The sequence below is a fragment of the Chelon labrosus genome (genome assembly GCF_963514085.1).
Source record: "Chelon labrosus genome assembly, chromosome: 6".
In the NCBI taxonomy this organism is placed as follows: Eukaryota; Metazoa; Chordata; class Actinopteri; order Mugiliformes; family Mugilidae; genus Chelon; species Chelon labrosus.
Window position 1 is genome coordinate 29,211,153 of NC_140342.1, and position 17,081 is coordinate 29,228,233.

At 42.7% G+C, this 17,081-nt stretch overlaps 1 protein-coding gene across 1 annotated transcript; it reads right to left on the minus strand.

Moving 5' to 3' along the window:
* Nucleotides 1-6,186: 6,186 nt before the first annotated feature.
* On the minus strand, nt 6,187-13,954 carry LOC311489710 (uncharacterized protein). The gene is made up of 2 exons (XM_084546915.1): nt 7,816-13,954; nt 6,187-7,708 (listed from the first exon to the last, which is right to left on the minus strand). Exon 1 carries the CDS (start codon nt 13,813-13,815, stop codon nt 8,164-8,166), a length of 5,652 nt encoding a protein of 1,883 aa, XP_084403041.1. The 5' UTR covers nt 13,816-13,954; the 3' UTR covers nt 6,187-7,708; nt 7,816-8,163.
* Between the last annotated feature and the right edge of the window lie 3,127 nt (nt 13,955-17,081).

A 17,081-nucleotide genomic window follows, 5' to 3' on the forward strand; every position in this document is an offset into this window, starting at 1 on the left:
ATACTAAGATGCTACAAAGCTAAGATACTATGTTGCTACGATGCTAAGATGTTACAATGCAATTATACTAAGATGCTATGATGCTTTAATGATCACCTGTTCATATAGTCATAATATAATCCTGGTGAAAATATTTGCGACTTACGTTGCAAATAATTTCATGTTTGACTACAAAAAGTAATGGTCAGGTCAAGACAGGTATGAAAGTATTCGCGACTTACGTCGCGAATGTCTTTACTAAGTAGCATGTCTTTACTACCATGAGCAGCAGCTATAACAAAAAGCACAACTCAAATAGTCATTTAAGGCCTGGTTCCTTCTGACTGGATGGGTGTGAGTTTGATGTCATGCAGGGTACAACAAACCAAACAGGATGAGGAGGATGCAGTAGGCCTGGCTGAGAGAGAGAGACACTGAGAAGGGTCGTCCTTTACGCCCTTCTACAAACTGAAGGGCAGGTACAGGCAGCAGACCCCTCCCAGCTCCACCTGAAAGCTAGCATCAAATAAGGAAGAGAGTGGGAGGGATCGTCACACCCCCACCAGGATTATATTATGACTATATGAACAGGTGAATTATTATGATTAACGATCAATTATTACAATTTGGTCGTTAATCATAATAATTTTAACAATAAAACTCATTACTCCTACCTGAGCAATAGTTTAACAGTTTACGGCACAGTCTTACAGTTAGATAAACAATAATATTAAACTTAACACATCCAGGCTGTAACAAGGAATCAGCGATGAAGTGAAGACCTTCAAATTGTCCTGCGAGTCCAGCTCTTTGTCTCATGTTGGACGTCACTGCAGTCTGTCTGGATCAGCTGGAGGAAAACTATAGGCAGACAAACAGACATGTCAAATAATGTTATGTAACATACTTAATATAACTCTTATGAGTGTTCAACAGCTCATTATTTATTTAATTAAAAACATCATATTATATTAAATTACTCCAATTATATATATACTGTCATTAATGTTGTTGCAAGCCATAAATGTTTCCTACTTTATGTGGTGGAATAATATATTTTTCAGTTTGACACAGTTTAATTTAAAAATATCTTCCCTTTAAATTGTAAAACTTCAACATTATTACTGTGATAAGCACCCGCTAGCAAGGCGGCGAATTAGCCGGCGGCTAACCCCACTAGCCTCCGCGTTAGCTCACGGCGAACTGCCGCGGCTAATTCGTGTTTAACTCCCGCGGGTCCGCGGTTAAATCCCGGTTAGCTAGCGGTTAGTTAGCGGTTAGCTCGAGGCTAACTCCGCGGTTGAGTCCGCGGCGTTAAGGTAGCGGCTAGCTAGCTCCGTTAGCTCCGCTAGCTTGCTAACATACATGAGCTATGCTGGAAGGCTAGTCGTCGGCTAAATCATTGGGCGGCTAGTCGTTAGCGTCTGTTAGCAGTTTAGCTATTCACTGACCTAATAAGATGAAGGAAACGGGTCAGGGATGTTGTGTCAGGAGTTTCAGCAAAGCAGCCAGATATAATTTGTGTTTAAAATAAAGGAAAAGGTCATAATGTCAGGTTCTGGCCCCCTACAGTACTGCAGTAATGGTTTGGGGGGTTTTAATGTTTTGGCAGATCATGTTTTCCACTGAGAGCTCTTTTCCCGCCTCTCGTCCCCAGCAGCTGCGTGTGTGAACGTGTGTAAGCTGGTTGGGGTCTGGTTGTCATGGCTACCAGGGTCAACTGCTCCTGTTCGAATGTCAGTTGGAAGACGGGGAGAGAGAGAGAAAATGCTGAAAAATCGCCTCGAACAGGAAGGACTTGTGGCCAAACCGTATTTCCAATCATTGAACCGACTTAACTTTGGGCATCTTGAGGCTTTCCTGAACGTCTACATATGCAGTTTGTGGGTAAAATGAAGAAATGTGACCTATTAAAGCGATTCAAAGAAAGGTTACGTCTGCTTTCCTCCAGAAATTTCCCTGCCTTTTTAACATGGCAGTCTATGGAGCTGTGGGTGGGTGTTGCTGGCGCATCTTTGTGTCTGACGCCAAAACTATAAGACTTACAGCTTTAGCAGACGAATTTGAGTGAGAAGACAAATTTTCCTACGTTTCTATGTATAAATTATGTCTGTCGTGTGAAATTTGTGGCCACGGGAGCAGTTTCTGTGCAGTTTTTTGACTAACTTTCTTCTCCCCTCCTCACTCTAGCTGATGATGTCATCCACTCTAGCACAAACATTCCGCGCAATACACACCCATTATAAACCCTGAAATTTGAGTAAAAACCTACACAACTCTGAGGCTTCATAGTTTAAAAACGGTAAAAGTTGTCGACAAGTGAAGTGAATCTCTGAAGAGAAGGCAAGAGTACCTACGTTTTAAAGTTTAAATGAAGTCTCTCGGTTAAAGTATGCCAGAGCAGTTCATTGTTGAAAATGTCTGTTGAATTTTTATTTTTTTCGGGCTTCTCCATTCATTTCAATTGGGAAATTTGTCGCTGAAAAATCGCCTCGAACAGGAAGGACTTGTGGCCAAACCGTATTTCCAATCATTGAACCGACTTAACTTTGGGCATCTTGAGGCTTTCCTGAACGTCTACATATGCAGTTTGTGGGTAAAATGAAGAAATGTGACCTATTAAAGCGATTCAAAGAAAGGTTACGTCTGCTTTCCTCCAGAAATTTCCCTGCCTTTTTAACATGGCAGTCTATGGAGCTGTGGGTGGGTGTTGCTGGCGCATCTTTGTGTCTGACGCCAAAACTATAAGACTTACAGCTTTAGCAGACGAATTTGAGTGAGAAGACAAATTTTCCTACGTTTCTATGTATAAATTATGTCTGTCGTGTGAAATTTGTGGCCACGGGAGCAGTTTCTGTGCAGTTTTTTGACTAACTTTCTTCTCCCCTCCTCACTCTAGCTGATGATGTCATCCACTCTAGCACAAACATTCCGCGCAATACACACCCATTATAAACCCTGAAATTTGAGTAAAAACCTACACAACTCTGAGGCTTCATAGTTTAAAAACGGTAAAAGTTGTCGACAAGTGAAGTGAATCTCTGAAGAGAAGGCAAGAGTACCTACGTTTTAAAGTTTAAATGAAGTCTCTCGGTTAAAGTATGCCAGAGCAGTTCATTGTTGAAAATGTCTGTTGAATTTTTATTTTTTTCGGGCTTCTCCATTCATTTCAATTGGGAAATTTGTCGCAGTTTTTTCGCGACTATGTCGCGAAAAAATCTTGTTTGAAAGAACTGTATAGAAGCACACCGAGTCCGATCGAGACGCACGTTTTGATGTATTTTGACCTGTGTGCGACGAACGGTATTTGAGTTGAAAGGTTTCGAAAATGCGTAGGAAAAAGTTTAATAATAATAATAACTAGACAATTCCCCTGCGGGAAATCGCGAGAGTGATGCAGTGGCCGCAGCAGTCTGCGATACCATGCTATATTGCTGCGACAGTACGATGCTACGATGCTATGATGATGCTACTATGCCGAGATGCTACTACAATGCTATGATGCTAAGATACTAAGATGCTATGATACTAAGATGCTACAAAGCTAAGATACTATGTTGCTACGATGCTAAGATGCTACAATGCAATTATACTAAGATGCTATGATGCTTTAATGATCACCTGTTCATATAGTCATAATATAATCCTGGTGAAAATATTTGCGACTAACGTTGCAAATAATTTCATGTTTGACTACAAAAAGTAATGGTCAGGTCAAGACAGGTATGAAAGTATTCGCGACTTACGTCGCGAATGTCTTTACTAAGTAGCATGTCTTTACTACCATGAGCAGCAGCTATAACAAAAAGCACAACTCAAATAGTCATTTAAGGCCTGGTTCCTTCTGACTGGATGGGTGTGAGTTTGATGTCATGCAGGGTACAACAAACCAAACAGGATGAGGAGGATGCAGTAGGCCTGGCTGAGAGAGAGAGACACTGAGAAGGGTCGTCCTTTATGCTTCGCCTTCTACAAACTGAAGGGCAGGTACAGGCAGCAGAGCCCTCCCAGCTCCACCTGAAAGCCAGCATCAAATAAGGAAGAGAGTGGGAGGGATCTCACTAGGATCCCCAGACAAAGAACGAGCAAATCGTAACAATTGATCGTTAATCATAATAATTTTAACAATAAAACTCATTACTCCTACCTGAGCAATAGTTTAACAGTTTACGGCACAGTCTTACAGTTAGATAAACAATAATATTAAACTTAACACATCCAGGCTGTAACAAGGAATCAGCGATGAAGTGAAGACCTTCAAATTGTCCTGCGAGTCCAGCTCTTTGTCTCATGTTGGACGTCACTGCAGTCTGTCTGGATCAGCTGGAGGAAAACTATAGGCAGACAAATAGACATGTCAAATAATGTTATGTAACATACTTAATATAACTCTTATGAGTGTTCAACAGCTCATTATTTATTTAATTAAAAACATCATATTATATTAAATTACTCCAATTATATATATATACTGTCATTAATGTTGTTGCAAGCCATAAATGTTTCCTACTTTATGTGGTGGAATAATATATTTTTCAGTTTGACACAGTTTAATTTAAAAATATCTTCCCTTTAAATTGTAAAACTTCAACATTATTACTGTGATAAGCACCCGCTAGCAAGGCGGCGAATTAGCCGGCGGCTAACCCCACTAGCCTCCGCGTTAGCTCACGGCGAACTGCCGCGGCTAATTCGTGTTTAACTCCCGCGGGTCCGCGGTTAAATCCCGGTTAGCTAGCGGTTAGTTAGCGGTTAGCTCGAGGCTAACTCCGCGGTTGAGTCCGCGGCGTTAAGGTAGCGGCTAGCTAGCTCCGTTAGCTCCGCTAGCTTGCTAACATACATGAGCTATGCTGGAAGGCTAGTCGTCGGCTAAATCACTGGGCGGCTAGTCGTTAGCGTCTGTTAGCAGTTTAGCTATTCACTGACCTAATAAGATGAAGGAAACGGGTCAGGGATGTTGTGTCAGGAGTTTCAGCAAAGCAGCCAGATATAATTTGTGTTTAAAATAAAGGAAAAGGTCATAATGTCAGGTTCTGGCCCCCTACAGTACTGCAGTAATGGTTTGGGGGGTTTTAATGTTTTGGCAGATCATGTTTTCCACTGAGAGCTCTTTTCCCGCCTCTCGTCCCCAGCAGCTGCGTGTGTGAACGTGTGTAAGCTGGTTGGGGTCTGGTTGTCATGGCTACCAGGGTCAACTGCTCCTGTTAGAATGTCAGTTGGAAGACGGGGAAAGAGAGAGAAAATGCTGAAAAATCGCCTCGAACAGGAAGGACTTGTGGCCAAACCGTATTTCCAATCATTGAACCGACTTAACTTTGGGCATCTTGAGGCTTTCCTGAACGTCTAGATGTGTAATTTGTAGGTAAAATGAAGAAATGTGACCTATTCAAAGCGATTCAAAGAAAGGTTACGTCTGCTTTCCTCCAGAAATTTCCCTGCCTTTTTAACATGGCAGTCTATGGAGCTGTGGGTGGGTGTTGCTGGCGCATCTTTGTGTCTGACGCCAAAACTATAAGACTTACAGCTTTAGCAGACGAATTTGAGTGAGAAGACACATTTTCCTACGTTTCTATGTATAAATTATGTCTGTCGTGTGAAATTTGTGGCCACGGGAGCAGTTTCTGTGCAGTTTTTTGACTAACTTTCTTCTCCCCTCCTCACTCTAGCTGATGATGTCATCCACTCTAGCACAAACATTCCGCGCAATACACACCCATTATAAACCCTGAAATTTGAGTAAAAACCTACACAACTCTGAGGCTTCATAGTTTAAAAACGGTAAAAGTTGTCGCTAAGTGAAGTGAATCTCTGAAGAGAAGGCAAGAGTACCTACGTTTTAAAGTTTAAATGAAGTCTCTCGGTTAAAGTATGCCAGAGCAGTTCATTGTTGAAAATGTCTGTTGAATTTTTTTTTTTTTCGGGCTTCTCCATTCATTTCAATAGGGAAATTTGTCGCAGTTTTTTCGCGACTACGTCGCGAAAAAATCTTGTTTGAAAGAACTGTATAGAAGCACACCGAGTCCGATCGAGACGCACGTTTTGATGTATTTTGTGTCTGTGTGCGACGAACGGTATTTGAGTTGAAAGGTTTCGAAAATGCGTAGGAAAAAGTTTAATAATAATAATAATAATAATAATAATAAGAAGAAAAACGTAGTGAAGAACAATAGTTTGCAGTGCTTCGCACTGCAAACTATTGACCCCCATAGCTTTGCTATGAGGGGGGTCAATAGTTTGCATTGCGTAGCACTGCATCACTAATAACTAGACAATTCCCCTGCGGGAAATCGCGAGAGTGATGCAGTGGCCGCAGCAGTCTGCGATACCATGCTATATTGCTGTGATAGTACGATGCTACGATGCTACGATGATGCTACTATGCCAAGATGCTAAGATGCTAAGATGCTATGATACTAAGATGCTACAAAGCTAAGATACTATGTTGCTATGATGCTAAGATGCTACAATGCAATTATACTAAGATGCTATGATGCTAAGATACTACAATGCTAAGATGCTTTAATGATGCTACAATGCTATGATGCTAAGATGCTACAATGCCAATTTGCCACAATGCTATCATGCTACCATGCTACCATGCTATGATGCTAAGATGCTTTAATGATGCTACAATGCTATGATGCTAAGATGCTTTAATGATGCTACCATGCTATGATGCTAAGATGCTTTAATGATGCTACCATGCTATGATGCTATGATGCTACAATGCCAATTTGCTACAATGCTATCATGCTACCATACTATGATGCTAACATGCTTTCATGATGCTAAAATGCTATGATGCTAAGATGCTACAATGCCAATTCGCTACAATGCTATGATGCTACAATGCTAAGATGTTTAAATGATGCTTTAATGCTAAGATGCTAAAATGCTATAATATACCTTTAACTAAGCTGAAACTATAAGATAAGTGATAAAACAGCCATAAACAGACAGTTTGCAACAGAAATTAAGTTTATTTTTCAACAAAACAATCAAGGAACACGAAAACATCTGATGAGTCGGTAAAAAACGTTAATCTAACAAGAAACAAAGTTGTAAAAACACGGCCACCGAACCCATCACGAAACTAAAGATACAAAGGAAAAAAAAAAGTCCTCTGGACGTCTTCTTCCTGGATCTTGGGTCCTTGATCCTGGATTTAAAAGATCAATAAGTTAGAGGTTTCAAATCATCATGGAGACATTTGATCACAAACTTAATGAAATATTACTTCCCTTATTGTTGTTGTGTTGCTGTCTTCTGGACGTCTTCTTCCTAGATCTAGTTCACACAATTTAAACAAAAACAGACATAAGTTAAAGGTTCAAAACATTAAGTTAAAACATTTGATCAAAAAATGTGAAATATTACTTCCCTTATTGTTGTTGTGTTGCTGTCATCTGGACGTCTTTTTCCTAGATCTAGTTCACACAATTTAAACAAAAACAGACATAAGTTAAAGGTTCAAAACATTAAGTTAAAACATTTGATCAAAAAATGTGAAATATTACTTCCCTTATTGTTGTTGTGTTGCTGTCATCTGGGCGTCTTCTTCCTAGATCTAGTTCACACAATTTAAACAAAAACAGACATAAGTTAAAGGCTCAAAACATTAGTTAAAACATTTGATCAAAAAATGTGAAATATTACTTCCCTTTTTTTTGGTGTTGGTTTGCTGTCTCTACTGGAGAGAGATCAGCTGTGGTCCTCTTGATGTCTCCTTCTGTTGAACATGAATGACAGTAAAGACAGAACAGACAGACAGGAGAAGAGAAGGGAGGTTAGTTCAAATATTCAATGTGATTAATCATTTTAAAGAGAGATACTCACCTTTTGATGGACCTGGTTGACACGTAGATTGTCGACCTGTAACTTACATGATTTAATTTACAATACATGATTTACATTATTTAGGTTAGCTAATGTAATTTAAATAATTACATTAGCTAAGCTAATTACAAAATATTTAACATTATACATTGAAAGCCGTTCTCATCATCTCAATAGATGATGAGAACGGCTTGATAAGATAATGCTGACCCCTTTGTTACATTAATAAATATAAAAAAACACTACATCAATACATGATTCAACTATTTCCAGCCAACACATGCCATTACAACATCATGATTAAAGTCACACTTACTTTTCTATGGACCATGTGTTGGCTGGAGAGACTTAGTCAGTCAAAATACAATAGACTGGACTGTGGTAACTGTAATAAGTTTGGAGAACACCTGATTGAAGACATTTATCAGGATGTGAAATATAAATGTGATCAATCAGAGTGTTCTTCTCAGTGGTGGATTCACTAATTAGTTGAGTGTAACCTCTGGCCTGAAACAAGTCTTTTATACTTTTTTTGCCTTTACTGAGGAGATCCTCATTAAAGTCGCCACAAACAATGATGGGCTGGTGATTTATCACGTCCAATGAGTCTAAGAGGTTTCTCAAGTTTTGTAAGAACATAGACCATCGGAAATTTGGTGGTTTGTAAACAGTCGCTAAAAGTAGTTTGACTGGAGCCTCAATTTTGATGACAACAAACTCCAAATCAGTGACCTGGTGCATGTACCTGCGAGGCTCTGCTTGCACGTTGCCTCTACAGTACACTGCAACTCCACCTCCATCTTTTCGAGCCATGTCCACACAGCTGTTGTAAGACAGCAACCTACTGCGTGTGAACATGGTGTATCCCTCCAGGTCGAAAATTGGGGATACAGAGGACCCTGACAAATGTGTCTCTGTGAGGCACAGCACGTCTGCTAGTTGCAGTTCGTGATGAGCCTTCAGGTCTGAAATGTGGGACGGAAGTCCCTGAGTATTGTGGTGGATGATTGTCAAGGTCTTTGGAGTTTGTTCCATCAATCTATAAAATGCTAACAATGGTCGACAGCTCTGGAAAGAGGCTTGAGGCATACTTTCCAGAGCTGTCTTGATTTCGGGGTCAGCATATATCTTTTTCTCGTCGAAGTCACAGATAGTGAGACCTCCCAGCGAAGTTGTGCGGCTGAGCGCTACATAAGCCATGCCCGGTTCAAACACGCGCTTCAGACACACAACCGCTGACGCCATCGTCATACCTTGAACTTTGTGGGCCGTACACGCAAAAGCCAACTTCATGGGGAACTGGCGCCGAATGACCCCTTTTGTGTTACTCAGGCTCTCCTCAGATCTTTCAATGTAGGCCAGATTGTCTGAGGGACCCAAGATCTTTTTGCGGAATCTCTGTCCTGCTGTGGGATTGTCCAGCTCGAGTCCAATTAACTTAACAGACTTTGGCTCGCTGTCCGTCATTACAATGTGCGAGATGGTTCCGAATGTTCCATTAACAATTCCGTCCTCCACGTCGAGATTCCTGGTCAACATAACGCGTACTCCTGGAGCAGCCACTATGTTGTCAGGCAAATCTCGCTTGGTGCCGTTAACGTTCGACACTATCGTCATGCAGCCGGTCGTAGGCATTTTCCTATAATCCCGAGCTGCGATGTCGATAGCGTCGTCGTGGAGGGAGGCTACAGTACCAGAGTTGTGACGGTCAACTTCTTTGTTGGTAGCAAAAATGTGTAGCCTATCTACTGGACAATCTTTGACGTCAGCCACTGCCTGTGTGAGCAACTCTCTGTCCTCATCACTCAAAGGATCCAGCTTTTGCTTCACTCTGAGGCGGTTCAAGAGTTCAGCAAAAGCTCGATCGTCCTTCTGTCGCATGATCTCTGTAAGGATGACCATCTTGAAGTGATCCTTCCAGAGATCAAACTCAGTCTCCTCATACACACACAGTGGCTTGGCTCTGCCTAAAGGCGGCAGTTGGTAAAAGTCACCAACAGCGAGGACAGAAATCCCCCCGAACGGCTTCCTGTTTCCTCGGATCTGTTGAAAACGCCAGTTGACGTAAGCAAACAGCTCCTTGGAAACCATGGAGACCTCATCGATGATGAGAATCTCCGCGTTGGAAAGTGTCGCTCGGACCTCATCCAGGGCGTTGCCGAGACCTTGATACGGTGCCTTCAAGGACCTCGGCAGTTTGAGCAGTGAGTGCAACGTGACGCCTGAAATGTTGAAGGCTGCTGTGCCAGTGAAGGCAGTCAGCAGCACTGCAGGCTGCGTCATGTCTGCTTGGTCCCTGAATCTGGGGAGCTCACGCAGAATCCTCGTTGCCTCCTGGTGAACGCACTTGATTACGTGCGATTTACCACAGCCAGCTCCCCCTGTCAAAAAGTAATAAAACGGCTCTACATCGCGGCCCCACACCAGCTCAAAGCACCACTGACGAATGCTGTAGAAGATAGAAGCCTGCGTTTCGTTCAGACTTTGATACATTTTTCTAACAAAGTCTGGACTCAACTGCGGCGCTTCTATCCTCGGCATGGAGCTCCCCCTATCTCTAGTGACCTGAAACTCTGGGACCTCTCCTGGGTCTTCGTGCTCGGCAGGTTGTCGCTCTGCAAGACACTCTAACCGTTCAGCTTCTACTTCAGGCGCAAAACAGTTCCACTCATTAACTATAGGGCCCAGCACCTGATACTGTTCTAACGCTTCGTCGATCCTTTTACCCTGACCTTCGTAGCGTTTTTTGTTACGGGTTACGAGATCTCTAACACTCATACCCGGGATCTCGCCACACGTATAAAACTGCTCATAAGTGGGGTTAGCTTCATCTCTCAGGTCGTCATCAGATCGGTGTGGGAGATAAAGTTTGAGCAGTCGTCTATAAAACTTCTCAGGAGCTTTCTTCTCTGAGAACCGAGGAAATCTGATAATTGCCGGCTTTCCAGCAGTTCTTTTCTGAATAAAGCCCATTTCATTCAGGAGGGGGATGGCGCTTTTACTTTTAGTTTGCTCACCGTACAGCACCCTGTACTCTGACGCAAACTCGGCCATGCACATACGCGCAAACTCAGCACCGCGAGGTCTGTTGACGTATTTTTCTGGCAGGCCGGACATCCACACCTCCTCTGAACCCGGTTCCATCTGTTGGAGTCTACCGATAGGGTGACTCATCCTCAGACCGTCCTCGTCGGTCTGAAGGAACACCACGGTCCGGGAGCACCTCTTCAGCCGTAAGCTGCAGGTGCGAGCAACAGCCTCTTGAGCGCTGACTTCCCTATGTTTAGCATAGGCCTGCATGATCTGCTTCATTTCGTCACGCTCGTTAACATTGGACTGTTTAACATTTCCGATGACGTTCTTAAGGAATTGCGTCATCTCGTGCTCCGGCTTGGACACGTAGGACATCATGTACATTATGCAGCTATAATCGTCCACAACGTACTGAATGTCCATGTTGGCGTTCCAGGCTCGGAGCAGGTCTGGGTTATAGGCGTTAACCCAGCAATCGTTTGGATGCCGCTTCAGGATCACGACATGGCTGCTCGCCAGGCGGTGGACAAGGGCTCGGTATTCCGTGTACGTCAAGCCGCACTGGTCGAGCAAGTCTGTCAAACTACTGAATGAAGCGTTTGCATCCAAGAGCAAGTCTCTAACTTGCTGAAGTTTGACTTTGGCTTCCTTTCGCTTCTTAGCGAGTGCCCGCTTCTGCTCCAGTATTCTGGCGACCTCATCTTGGTTCTGGTCTTGATCTAAAGGTTTTGAGGTGCCAGCACTAATGGGGGGTCTAGTGATGAATGTATCATCCATGGGCTGCTTCGGGAAGCCAAACCTACAGGCAACGTTGCCTTTTTTGCAGGACTTGGAATGTTTCCTGCTGTGAACCTGAACCTCTGAGACAATTCTGTGGAGCTCCAGGTCTGTCTCAGGATCAGGCATCTTGCATGTTATGTACCTATCTATGAAAGCCGCGACCTTCTGGTCGGACTCTTCTTCAAATTTAGGTGCATTTTTAATCCAAATTAGCATGTGGATGTGGGGACTTCCTCTAGCCTGGAACTCAACCCTATAAAAATAATCCTCCACCTCGCCAATGGGCTGCGCTGGTGAGAGGAGAAGGTTGGTCATCAGAGCGTCGACTCTCTTTTCAAACATGCGCATTACTGTGACCGGATTGCTCCGCAGAATGTCGCACTTTGATTTCCAGTCGAGCTCTGAAAAGTCCCCGTGTTCTCCCTGCTGAGCTTTGATGACCTCTATGACCTCAGGCCATCTCATCTCAGCAGCCGAGAACGTGACAAAAAATGTGGGTTTGCCTATTTGTCGCACCATGGCGTGGACGTCTTTCAGAGTCTTGGTCCAATAGGCTGGAGTGCCTCTGAGAGGCTGCATGAAGCGAGTTGCATCTTGGCTCATAATGAGCCGCTGCACCTCGTCTTGGTCCAGGAGCATGAGGTTGTTAATACGACGGCCGTCTCTAGCTCTGGACTTTCCTTTGCGCATCTGAATTGACATGCTGTTTGTCGCCAGGTGGGTTTCTGTGACAAACTGCGCAAAGAAAAGGTAGCTTTGGTCGCTAGCGAAACGTGTATCGACAGCAAACAACCTGCAGTTAAAATACATGCTAGGTGACAGGGAGAAGGTTCTGGGTTCATCCAGTGTGTTCTCTCCTGTCGGGAATTGCACAGGGAAAGCCATGGCTTCAAGCTTTGGTATGGTGAAGAAGCCTACTGGTCTGTTGCCCTGGGCGGGGGCAATGCTAAATATTCCATCACCATACGAAAGACTCTCCTGTGCAATGTCAGGCGGCTGCATACACGTGTCCAGAGTCAGGCCAGGCCTCAGCTCCTCCTGTTCGTCGTCAGCTCCCTGAGGCTGCTGACTTCTACTAGAGTCTGGGTCGTTCTGACTAGAAAAAACTTCCTCTAAGTCTTTGTCCATGTCTGGGTCTGGCTGCTGCCTTTGTGGTTGGTCTGGGTCGTTTTTCCTATTAAAGACCTCCTCGAGGTCCACGTCTGCCTCAATGTCTCCCTGATGCTGCTCTGACTGAGCAGCATCAGCAACATTGAGTTGTGAGTCGTCATCGTCGACTGACTCATCAAAAACAACACTATCGTCTATGGATACATCCTGATACTCAGAATGTATCCTTTTAAGTGTGGCGAGACTAGCTAATACATTTCTCATATTAACAGTATAAAAGTGCTGGTAGCCCTTGTAGTTAATGCGCCTCTTTAATTTAACCTGAAGTAGTTGTGACTCAGATCTGGGTCTTGGGAGACTGTTGACTGTTGCTTCCACCTCTGATGGAACACAGACAACAGCTCCATGGACTGCTTTTTGTTGTCCTTTCGGCAGAGCGACAACCTTAGCAAAAGGCAGTATTTTAGCAATTAGCTGCCTCTCGAGCACGTTGAGCCTCGCTAACTCTGGGGGGATGGGCGACAACTCTAAGTTGTTCGCCGTCGCAACCGGTGGCATCCGTCCTCTCTTCAAGTGGCTGTCACACGTGTGACAGATCCACTCTTTTAGTCGCTCGTGTGTAACAGAGCAATGTGCAGCGCAGTCGTTGTCACAAAAGTGGACATAGTTTCCTGTTAAACAGGATGCTGCCACTGCAGGTTTTTGTCTATATTTTTCTCTTTTGCACAATCTGACCTGATTAGGAAACATTGCTCTGTTACACACGGTGCAGACATACGTCGGCCCGTGTCGAATAGTTTCACGAAACACTGTGATGGCGGCTTCCATCACAGGATTTATTAACGGCTGCGGTTGGGGGGGGTTATAGGGCACGATCCTTCTATATTTTTGTTTGATCCTTAATGCGTTTTGCATCTTGTTAAAGATGCAAAAAGTAGCATTTGTTGCGAGTTTAGTTACTCTGCGTTGGATACAGCGTAACCTAAACTCAGGATCATTGTGATACCTTCTATTTAAACTTTCTTTTTTCTTTTGTCTAAGTCTAAGATTAGATTTGTACCTAGTTAACATGTACATTTTCTTTTTGGTACAAAAATCAGGATCTGCCCTATATTTCTGTTTAATGTAATTTTTGTGCCTACTCTGAAAGGCAGGATCCTCCTTATACTTTTCTTTAATATAATTTTTTTGCCTAGTTTGAAAGGCAGGGTCTGCCTTATACTTTTCTTTAATATATTTTTTTTGCCTAGTTTGAAAGGCAGGGTCTGCCTTATACTTTTCTTTAATATATTTTTTTTGCCTAGTTTGAAAGGCAGGATCCTCCTTATACTTTTCTTTAATATAATTTTTTTGCCTAGTTTGAAAGGCAGGGTCTGCCTTATACTTTTCTTTAATATATTTTTTTTGCCTAGTTTGAAAGGCAGGGTCTGCCTTATACTTTTCTTTAATATATTTTTTTTGCCTAGTTTGAAAGGCAGGGTCTGCCTTATACTTTTCTTTAATATATTTTTTTTGCCTAGTTTGAAAGGCAGGGTCTGCCTTATACTTTTCTTTAATATATTTTTTTTGCCTAGTTTGAAAGGCAGGGTCTGCCTTATACTTTTCTTTAATATATTTTTTTTGCCTAGTTTGAAAGGCAGGATCCATGTTATATTTCTCTGTAAAAATTTTTTTCTTCCTGCTCTGGAAAGCAGGATCGGCCCTGTATTTGTCTGTATAATGTTTTTTTCTACTGCTCCGGAATGTTGGGTCTTCCTTATATTTTTGATTAAGTTTTATTTTTTTTGTATTTTTAACTTTTGAATAATAATTTCTGAAAGACAGTAACCGTTGTTTCCTATGATTACTGTCTTGGGAATGTTTTATTTTGTTTGCTTCTATTTTTTTAATTCCAAATTCCGGGCAGTTGTCATACCTATTTTTTTCATTAATGTTTTTTTCACATTTGATAACATGGCTGTCACTTTCCCTCCTTTTAACTTTTTGTCTTCGTTGTTTACCTAATTTACCTAGTTTTATGACTGGAGGGAGAGCTGTCCTGGAGACTTCTAAATCTACTTCTACCGTCGGTTGTTGAAGACCTTCACTGGAACCGACGGCTTCAAATGACACAGGCACAAGCTCATAGCTGGCAGAAGGTCCACGATCAGCAAAGAGGTTGTGCAGGTGTTCAGCCAGGTCACTGATTTCAGTGAAGGTCTTCATGATTGCAGTTCCGTTGAATTTTGGAAAACCTGCCGAATCTCTGGTGTGTGAATCAAACACACCATACGTCCCTGTTTGGGTACGGAACACTGCAATGCATTCTGGATTTACTATGATAAACGCATGCCTCACATCTCCTGACAGACACTGCAGCTCTTCAGCAAGGGAAATTAAGTTGCCGTTTCCGTCGCTGGAGGCTTTGACGGTTCCACATTTAACTTCGCACATGTGGACATCGTACATTGCAGTGTCTGTCAGGACTTGTTTAGGCATTTTCTCGACGGTGAGATGATCATTTTCATACCTGTGCTCCAGGATCAGCTGTTGTTTCACTCCTACGTAGAGTGAATCTCCCTGAGCCAGCACTCTATCGAGGGTAGCTGTGTTAAAGCTACAACCCTCATTCTCGAAAGCGAGAAAAGTCAGGGACATGCAGGTACACTGACTGTTCCTAGAGAACTTACTGTACCTCCTGTCCCTCTGACTATGACTAGCCCTAACAGTGACAGCCTGACCCCCACTTACCTGAGTACCTACCTTTATGCTTGCCTGTAAAGATGTTCAATGGTTAATTATTAGTAGGTTAGTCATAATTAATTTTATTAGTCTATTAGTATTAAAATACTATTAATTACTACACATTATTAGTATCAGTATTATTATAGTTAGCTTTATTATTATTACTAGTATTAATAGCAGAAGTAGTAATGAATCAAGTTACATTGTTGTAGAACATCAATTCCAGCAAGTTTTTCAGATCAACTAAACATCTATAAAAAGCTGACACAATCTTACACACATATCATGAGCACACTTGACTAGAACACATTACTGGTATTCTGATCATTATTAATATCTTGGTAAGTTTACCAAGATATTAATAATGATCAAAAAACAAATTAAATCTCTCCTTCATTTCCTCAAGTTTTTTTTATACATTACAGTTTAAAGGAAATTACACTCTCCCTCAAACAAACACTTTATTGAGCCCACGATAAACCAGAAGGTAAATGTTCTTACCTCATTAGCAGAGGAGGTGGACAGTCCGTCGTCGATGATCCAGGGCCAGGAAGTTGATGAGGGGAACGGTGTCCGGGTCTGTGACAAGTCATAAGACCAGTATTAGAACAAGCACTAAGTTGTTACGAGAAAAGTTTTCTAAATGTCTGTGACAAGTCATAAGACCAGTATTAGAACAAGCACTAAGTTGTTACGAGAAAAGTTTTCTAAATGTATTTTTATTACTCACTTTCTCTGCATTTATGAACTGCAGAGGAAGATGAACCAGGTTAATGTAGTTACAGCTGAATTTACAGTAAACGTTGTGTGTGTGTCAGTTGTGGATTAAATACCTTAGCTGGGCGAGGAGAGGAGCGGGCCACAGCGGTGAGGGAAAGGGAAGGTCCAGCCGGGGAAGGTGTCTGGATCCTGGCCACCTGAGAACAAATCATAACAAGAATTCAGTAGAATGAAGACTTTGATGACATCATCAACTTTATTCAATAGGAATAATATGTACCTTGGCCACCGGTGAACAGGTGGGGGTCTCCGGAGATCCCAGACTGCAGGCCAACCTGGTAGGAGGGGATCCAACCAGCTGTTGACACATGAGAATAGACATGTTAAAATTCACTCAGTGAACACACTGTGTGTTCTGTGTCACATTGTGTGTGTTGTGGCAGATAAAAACGTACATTAGTCACTGTAGTCTGGGGGCGGGGGGTCCTGCGTCGTCTGGCTGCTGCTGGGGAGGCCACCTGCACAGTCAGATAGAACATAGCAACAGTAACTGTAGGGAACAAGGAGAAACTTTACAGCTGAGAAGAATCAGACAACTTACCTTCTTCCGCGCTGGAGGAGACGGGGGGTCCACGACACCAGACAGCTGAGAAGGAGACACTTCCTCCACAGCACGAAGAAGCGTGCTGCTGAACCAAACAGGGTTCAGTGGGAGGAAGGACTCCTTCTCCTGCTGCTGAGTCGCGCTGGCCGGGGAGGGAACCTGGAAAAGTTCACATCACATTTGATTAAATAGGTGCTTTTTAAGACTGTGAACCCGATCTCCAACATGTTCACAAACACATGTAAACACACATGATGATACAACAGTAAAACTTTACTAACCTTGCTGCTCTGAC